At 42.8% G+C, this 9,212-nt stretch overlaps 1 protein-coding gene across 1 annotated transcript in view; it reads left to right on the top strand.

Moving 5' to 3' along the window:
• The first annotated feature begins 1,596 nt into the window (after nucleotides 1-1,596).
• khdrbs3 (KH domain containing, RNA binding, signal transduction associated 3) overlaps nucleotides 1,597-9,212 on the top strand; it is a 125,584-nt gene continuing 117,968 nt past the window's right edge. The window contains exon 1 of the mRNA XM_077006072.1: nucleotides 1,597-2,034. Coding sequence (XP_076862187.1) covers nucleotides 1,944-2,034 — 91 coding nt within the window. The 5' untranslated portion in view covers nucleotides 1,597-1,943. The remainder of the gene's footprint in view (nucleotides 2,035-9,212) is intronic.

Here is a 9,212-nt window from a genome sequence, read left to right on the forward strand (position 1 = left end):
ACTGGCACAGCAGATTATACGACTAAGGTGATGCAACCCGTCAACTCCATTTACACACACTAAATGCACAGTCGCCAAGGTGATGCTGCTTTAATAAGTAATAAATATTCTAATTGGTGTGTTTGCATTGTTGCTGTTTATAAACTACAGAATAAAAATCCACCGTATATTTTCTGAGGGCAGTAGGTGAAATTTGCTCTGTGCTTGTAAGAATTGCTTTGAAACAGAATGGGTTTAGAAGCATGTCTTCTCTATTCTCCTCTCATTGCGTTTTCTGCTTTAGTAAAAGGGCACTTTGACCCAGTATTCGCTGAATGGATTTTATCTCAGGCTTGAGTCTTTGTGGAAAGCAACTTGAGTGCTCTCCAAATAAAATAACCCATTTCAGAAGGATTAATGAGCAAAGACTTGTGCATAGGGTGTCAGAGCCGCTACATGTTCTCCTGATTCACACCACATTCACTGCTACCGAGAGACAAGTCAGGGTCCTTTTCACCTTCATCAGCATGACTTCATGCTGAAGTTCATGGCTGTTTTGGCAGGCCTGGGGAGGGGCTTGGGGAGGGGCTTGGGGAGGGGCTTGGGGAGGGGCTTAGGGAGGAGCTTGGGGAGGGTCCTGAGGAGGGCATGGGGAGGGGCTTGGAGAAGGGCTTAGGAAGGGGCTGGGGGGCCTGGGGAGGAGCTCGGGCTTCATTTCATCCAGACAAGCAAGACAAGTGCAGAGGTCTTGGCCCAAGGTAGTGGTGATATACTTCTATTTGCATACACTTCACAGCTTTAATGTACAATGGTCCAATGCATTATGGCCCTCTGCAAAACAACAAGAATGCCAAAATTCATCTCTTTGGGAAATCCCAACTGTGGCTCTGTTTCGGCTGCTAGGGGCAGTCCTGTGATGAGAAAACAAGCTGCCTCCAGTGACTAACGTCATCACTGAACCTCCGGACACAACTTTGACCTCATGTTTGCATTTTGTCCCAGGGGCTGGGTGGAGTGAAGGCGCCCTGTCCTCACTTCTCTGCTTTTTGTTTAACCATGTGACTTTTTTACTGAATGTTCCTTCTGACATGATGACACATGTGAAATATATACAGTGTTTGGTGTGTGTACACACACACACACACACACACACACACACACACACACACACAATTTTTTCATGTTTCCATGTTTCTACATGTTTTCATGTTTCTGCTTTCTACAAATTCTGAAGCACTTTGCTTGCATAGCTGGTGAAGGACCTATTCAAGAAGGACCTATAACTTCCTGTTTCTCTGGGAGCCTTTTAAGAAAAAGTTAAAATGGCACGCAGCTCTTTTGGTAAAAGGAAAACTGCATTTCTATCAAGTGCTTTTAAATATAACTGCCTCTGGCTACACGAGTACACGATAAATAGATTTTCTACCATCTGGGTACACACCTGAACTACTTCTACCATTACATCAACCCCTGTTGTCAACAGATTGCTAGGCACTCGCAGCGCCATGCAGAGCTAGAAAACAGCTCCGCCCTCTGTGAATGATCGACATTTAAATATTTGGTATCTCGCCGAGCCGCTGCAACGACGACCAATCAGCGGAGCATTTGGGACGGTCGCTCGTTGCCAGTGGATACAACAGGGGGAGCTTCAAAGCTGTTGTTTACAGTAGAAAAGGTGGTAGTCTGGCCGGGAGGCGCGCGAGTTACGGGCGTACCGGTGAACCTCTCTGTTGGATGGGATAAGGCAGCTCGGAGGACCGCGGGGGGGCATTTCTCATTTCTGGCCAAACTCTAACATATTCTCGGTTATGTGGTAAGGCTGTTTGCTCCTGAGAGATTCTACACTACTAATTTCTTTTTTAATTTATTTTGTGAAGCGGGCGCGCGTGTTGGCGGCGGTGCAGTCCGTTCATCTGTAAGCCCATCGCCTACCGAAACGCTTGTGCGTGGACCTAAAAGGCGAGATGGATAACGAAAAGTACTTACCGGAATTGATGGCGGAGAAGGATTCTCTCGACCCGTCTTTTCAGCACTCCTTGCGGCTTCTAGACCAAGGTAAGTCCCGTCCTCTGCAGCTGAACTCTGTGGCGCGTATAAAATGCACGCTTTATTTTATTATGGGAACGTGTGAAAGGGAGTCACGGGCGGAGGTGTTGCTTATTTTACAGAAGACTATTGTTTTAATTAGTCTGCACAATATTTAGGAGAATAAAGTCCTCGGCTTCGTATCGCGGGGCAAGAGAGCGCGAGGTGCGCGCGGAACATCAGTTCACTCTTTCTCAAAGTAGATGTTTCACTTTAGAGGCTCTAGAGAATTTATACGGACATTTGTGCCAGCTCGCTTTCATACATATGGCATGGAGTCCTTTATTTGCTCCGTTGAATATTTAGCATAATTAATTGTGAAATGTACTCTTAAATGGGATTTGCAGGGCTGATAGACAGATCGGCACGTTTTATGGTAACGGCACCGATGGGTACACCTAAACAATACGGGGACTAGAGGAATGAGAACGCTCCCACTTCAGGAACGGATCAGTTTTGCCTTTAACCCGGTCTGAGAGGAAGCCAGTGTATTTGTAGACACTGATTTAAAGACTCGAGCTAATTCATCCATTCGTAAGAGTCGATTATTTCTTTGAAGCGCTCCGACTTTGGACGTCTCTAGTCGTCAGGAGTGTCCTTGGTGCAGCTGTGAAGGAATCGCCTGCGAACGAGGATCTTCCCAACGCCTGTGAAATGGATGCGATGACAAGCGCTCCCTCGATGTTCAGACGCGCACTGCTGCAAGAGGCAGGGCGCACGCCTGCATGGGGAACAAAATATCTCCACAATGCGCCCTCAGTGTAGGCTTACGGTCTGTGCACTCAAACAGCATCTGGCACAGTAACAACACACTTTTACAAGTAACTGCGTTAAACACGATCAACGTGGCACATCCGTCAGCCAAAGTCTGCCCAAAGCCACGGCCCTGCCTATGGAGTGTTTAACATCATTGGGAACTTTGCCCTTATAATCTATTTCTCTAATAACCTCTCCAAACCGCCCGCGCCGGAGGGACCATATCTTCAAACAGGGCCTCTTTATAATCAGCCTATTGAGGCATGAGGTCTGGAACAGCTGGGGGTTCAGAAGTGCCATTCTTCTGCAAAAAGCTTCAGTTATGCAACAGGATGTTCTATTCTAGTTGAATACCTTATATGCGCTTTTGCCCAGGGATAACATTTTGTGATTGAAAAGTCCATTTAGTCTGATATCGAGGGCTTCTAAGAAGCTCTTTCTGTGATGGTCTACGGATGGACTTTAGTGTTTTAGATGGCTTTGTTCAGGTCTCAGTTACAATTGGTTTCTTGCTTTTGGGATGATTTTTGGACAAGCCTTACTTAAATTGCACCTGTTTAATTTATAAGTACCATTTGGCTACAGAGAATTGTGATATTAATATGCTAAACACATATGCACTGGTGTTTTAGTTGATGTTTATAATAGGTCATTTTTGCATAAGTGAGCCTAACTGAAGAGCCACCCGGAGAGATGACATCAGAGATCAGGAGAGAGGACTCTAATAGTTCAGACTCACTTTCCGTTTTACTTCTTTCAGCTCCCTCTCTGTGAAGGAATAGAGAGGATACACAGACTCACCTGCCTGAAACTGTGTGTGTGTGTGTGTGTGTGTGTGTGTGTGTGTGTGTGTGTGTGTGTGTGTGTGTGTGTGTGTGTGTGTGTGTGTGTGTGTGTGCAGGGATGGGAGGACTGATTGGACAGAGGAGAGTAGGAGCGGAACAGCTATTAGAAATGCGGCTGTGTCAGATAGCGGTGCTGAGAAAGAGCTGGCACTGCCCTAGAGATAACGCACATACACACACATGAAGACGTGCACACACACACACACACACACACACACACACACACACACACACACACACACACACACACACACACACACACACACACAGACATGCGTTCTATCTTATCGCTGTTCTTGTTGTAAGAAATGGAATGGTCCTTCTTGAAGACAGAGAGTTTTAACAAAAGAGGGAGACAGAGAGAGAGAGATGGATAGATTCAGAGAGTCTAAGGAAGTAATGAATAGACTGTGTTGTGAGAATAAGTGTGTGTTTGTGTGTGAGTGTGTGTGTGTGAGTTTGAACCTGCCCGTTGACACTTCCTGTCCTCGTACAGACACAGCGCACATGTGCACATAAACTCCCTCTTGAATTTAAATGAGAGTCTTTCCTGAATTCATGAATTAGGCAGTTTGCGTGTGATCGGCGAGCGTCTCCGTCTGGATTTGCAGCGCCGCGCAGTTGTGGACGATGGACAGTCGGCGACTCTGCTGCCAAATCTAAGAGAATCGAAAAGGTCTTATCTCCTCTCCAGCACAGTGGGCCAGTGACGCCATTTAATAGAGCTTGTTCACAGAGTGCTTAAGTTAATTATTCATTTGGCAGAGGATGAAAAAAGAATGGCGTGCGCGCACGCATACACACACACACACACACACACACACACACACACACACACACACACAGCACACACATACGTTAAATTAAAGGCTACACACGCTGATGAACAAATCTCAGCTGGACAGCAAACTGAGTGGTTCTGCTATAGTTTATCATTTAACTCTATATTGCCTGCTCTGTGTGTTCAGCTGATAGTCTGATCACTGCTTCTCGCTGTAGTGCTGTATACCACGTTTTCATTGTGTTCTGTGTAACACATTGCTCCCTGTGGTTAGTGACATTTAGGGTGGTGATGTATTGCTGTATACCTTTGTCGTGTATAAGTTCTTTCTTCCACAGGGCGATGGGCTTTGATATTTGCCCATTTTATATATTTCTCAGTTTTTTCTTCTCAGTTTCTTCTCAGGGAGATTTTTTTTACTGTCATCTTCTTAGTTTTTTTTTTTCTCAGTTTCTTCTCAGCGAGATTTTTACTGTCACTCTCAACTTGCTCATTAGGGACCCAAAGACACAGATTTCTGTAATACTATTTGAAATTGTCCAATGCAGAATGTGACACTGCTACAGTTTTTCTCAGTCGATTTGGTACATTTCTCACATCATGGTTTACATTGGTATCACAACAAGTGCATTTCTCAAAACTCAATGAAGTACCTGCAAAAGCACATACGTCACTCACAGTTATTTGTTTTTGCCTCAAAAGCAAATATTTAGGTCAATGAATTTGTCAGTGCCATCAGAATATCTAGTCTGCGTACCATTGCCTATGAACAAGGCAGTCAAATATATTTTGTCATGTTGTCAGTGCAACTTTAAGTCACAGTCAGTGCAGACTGTAAGTATATTCTAATGGAAACTAGCTAAGCTTTTGATTTCAAGAATACTGCACATTCTGTGGTTTATCAAATGAAACAATAAATGTTACACAAAATACAAACTTACACAGAACACTAAGTTACACATGACTATATGTGGGAGACTGATAGCAAGAAATTGGACTGGAAACAAATTTGTACTGTGTTGTTCACACTGCAATTTGTTGACAAAAACAAATCTGATTGAAATTGAGAAAAGACAGACAGCTGACTGGAAAAACTGCAAAATTAGAAACTTACTCTACACATTCAAAACAACCTGAGCACATACAGCCTCCTCTTGCTGAGGCGTGAACATGAGACCTCTGTCACCCCTATAAGCTGGTCTTGATGTCATGTATGGTATAAGAATGCAAAAATGCAAAACATAAAATTGAATAACATTTCAGAATTTATGTCAAAGCACAGCATTACAGCAGAGAGCACATTTCTGAATTCACATACATTTTCTCTATGAAATGTTTGAAATGATTGAAGACACAGTTCTTCCAATATTCGGCTGCACCCAGCGACCAGCTTCAGCCATTGTGAGAACATGATTTACATGTAAACATGGTCCACAATTGTTGCCCTTATTTCACCTGGGACAAATCTATGGACAATGGCCATCCTACCTCTTGCTCTGTTTTGTCCCCTCAGCCTTACACCACACTATCTTACCCTTTGTACACCACAATCTTACTCCTCTTCTTGGCTGTTCACCCTGTACATGACCTTGTCTTTCCATTATGAGACTTTGTGATATTGCAGGGTTTAGCATCTATAAATGTTTGCCAATTACAGTAAAGGTTTACGAGATGCACCTCTGACCTATGGTTGAGACCATTGGTTGATCTAAACATTCACAATTTCTCTTTCATACTTTAACAGAATGCCAAGATTCACCTGCGAACAATTTAATCAAGTTAGGATAAATTACCAAAAAGTAAAAAAAAAGAAATGTAAAATTATGAGAGATTATGACATGTTCAGCACTATGGCAATGACCTAGGCAATTACCTAAATCCTAAATGTTTTGGAGAGATATTTTGATAAAAATGACATAAGCAATTGATAATGCAAAAAAAAAAAGCATTTGCAAAATATGACACCCTTCATGAACTGAAGCAGGTGTGTAGGAAGCAAAGGTGGAGAGAACCCAGCCACAGCAGGAACCCAGGAACCCTGAGCCATCTGCAGGAACCCAGGAACCCTGAGCCATCTGCAGGCTTTCTGGACTTCATCTTTCCATGTAGGGCTCCTCTTATTCTGGGAAGCAAGACAGATGCCTCCCCCACAGCCGAGCCCGTGGTTCTGTGCAGTCCACAGTGTTTTTGCAGCAGTTTTGATGCAGCCCATGTAGCTCTTGTGATGTGGTGCACTGCCTGATGCTTGGCAGGATCTTGGCGAGATCTTGGCATGATCTTGGTGAGATCTTGGCATGATCTTGGAGCGATATTGGTGTGTTGTGGTGTGTTGTGGTGTGTTTTGTTTAAATGATCACATATGTAGCACCTGGTTCCCCATTACAGATGAGCTTTACTTGTGGAGAACTTTGAGCTGCATGTCAGGACAGCAGACAGCAAGTCTTCTCACTCCCACTTCACAAAGGCTCCATCTTTCTACTTGCAAAATATAGTAGAAATAAGAAGTATATTTATTTCATATAATGTCTATATTTTAACAGAATAACAGTGTCACAATTTACAAAAAAATATAATACGGAATAATAAACAGAATAATAGTGTCACAAAAAACATAAACACAATTACGTTTGTAAAGAAGTCCATTATTTATTGGCACTTTATAAAAAGTGCTGCATGAAATGTAGAAATATCAGGATTATATTGGAACAAGACTTGTGACAAATGTGAATACACATAGACCTACATTTGTGAATCTATATATACATATATGAATATACACAGACCTCCAAGTGACCATTTACATAGACCTGCATGTGTGAATCTACACAGGCATGTAAATCTACATAGATCTACATACAGTATGTGAATCTTCACAGACCTGTATGTATGAACCTACACAGACATGTGAATCTACATAGAGCTACATGTGTGAATCTACATAGGTTTTACTACATACGGCAGTGGGGAACCGTCAGGGCCCTCTACGCCCTCTCAGGGGGCCTAAAATATTCTTAAAACATAAGTATATATAATATAATTTATCCAATTTTATTTTATCAACTTACAGTTTGACAATCGACATCAAAACTATTACAAAAATATAAGCAAATAAATTAAACCATGTCTATTCAATCTGTGTTGGAAGGTGAGGGGTTAAGTGGAAGCCTGTGAGCCTGTGTCTCCCCCTATCAGGACGGTGATGCTCGCTGTTCGTTTACAGAGGGCCTGGCAGTTATAATTCAGTGCAATACCAGTTTCAAATGACAGTAAAATTGACCAATCATATCTTCCCTATTAGTGGGCGGGCTTAACTGTATGATAATTTCCGCCCGCTGTGGTAACGCTAGCTGACATTAGTGTACCACCGCTAGCTAGTTTCGATTCAGTCCTTTGATGCCCTTGTGCGCGTTGTTTACATATTCCGCTCCCGAGGAACACGGAGCTGTGAACCTTATTTTGTTTGAACCTTATTTTGCACAAGAAGTTATCTAGTACATATGTTATTGTTTATTGCGTTTCTAAAGCTGTACTGTCATCTCAGTTTTTTATTTTTTATTTATTGCAGTTAATTAGGAAAGGAAACAAATTTTGGGGGGGGGGGGGGGGGGGGGGGGGCAGGTTTAATGGTCACGGTTCGCTACTGACATACGGTCTACATACTACACACTTAAATCTCCCAGAATCATCCCAGAATCTACATACCCAAATCTCTTATTACTGTAAGTGTAAAATTTTGAAAGTCAAAAAGCTTTTCTTCTCATGTAACCACATGAGATAATTACTCTCTATGGAATTAGAGGCAATTGATCAGTAATTAGAAAGTCAGTGAGCAGTTCGGACTGCTAGCCTGGTCCATGGCTAGAGTCTAATCGTTATCTAATTGAAAACTGCTTTGTGCAGTTTTGGAGATAGCGTTGCATGTGACTACACTGCTGTATGCTAACTGGGATGTTTGATTTCAAGCTTTTGAGTGAGCGAGTGTGTACGTGCTGTGTAGAGGTTTTCATGTGTCTGTGCATGATTGAAGTTTACACTGTTGTACACTGGAAGGTGTTAGTGGCTCTCTCTGCTCACGTCCCCGTGTGGACTGCAGAATCCTCAGTGCAGAATCCACGGATTATTTACACAACAGACCTTTCTCTACTCAGGTCAGAGAGAGAGGGATGTCGGGAGAGAGAGAGGGAGGTTGGGAGAGAGAGAGAGAGAGATTAGAAGAGAGAGAGAGAGAGAGAGAGAGAGAGAGAGAGAGAGAGAGAGAGAGAGAGAGAGAGAGAGAGAGAGAGAGAGAGAGAGAGAGAGAGAGAGAGAGAGAGGCTACAAAGAGGGCAGTCGTGGGAGTTGAGGAGTAAGGTAAGAAGAAAACTCATCAGCCATTATTGTGTAAAAGGCTGTGAGCTGAAAATCTGCACAGTGCAAGTTTCCAGTGTTTAGAACGCTTTGTGATTAGTGTTCCAGTGTTTAGAACGCTTTGTGTTTAGTGTTTCGGTGTTTAGAACGCTTTGTGTTTAGTGTTCCAGTGTTTAGAACACTTTGTGTTTAGTGTTCCAGTGTTTAGAACGCTTTGTGATTAGTGTTCCAGTGTTTAGAACGCTTTGTGTTTAGTGTTTCGGTGTTTAGAACGCTTTGTGTTTAGTGTTCCAGTGTTTAGAACACTTTGTGTTTAGTGTTCCAGTGTTTAGAACGCTTTGTGTTTAGTGTTCCGTGTTTAGAACGCTTTGTGTTTAGTGTTCCGTGTTTAGAACGCTTTGTATTTAGTGTTCCGGTGT

Source organism: Brachyhypopomus gauderio, chromosome 5 (genome assembly GCF_052324685.1).
Source record: "Brachyhypopomus gauderio isolate BG-103 chromosome 5, BGAUD_0.2, whole genome shotgun sequence".
NCBI lineage: Eukaryota > Metazoa > Chordata > Actinopteri > Gymnotiformes > Hypopomidae > Brachyhypopomus > Brachyhypopomus gauderio.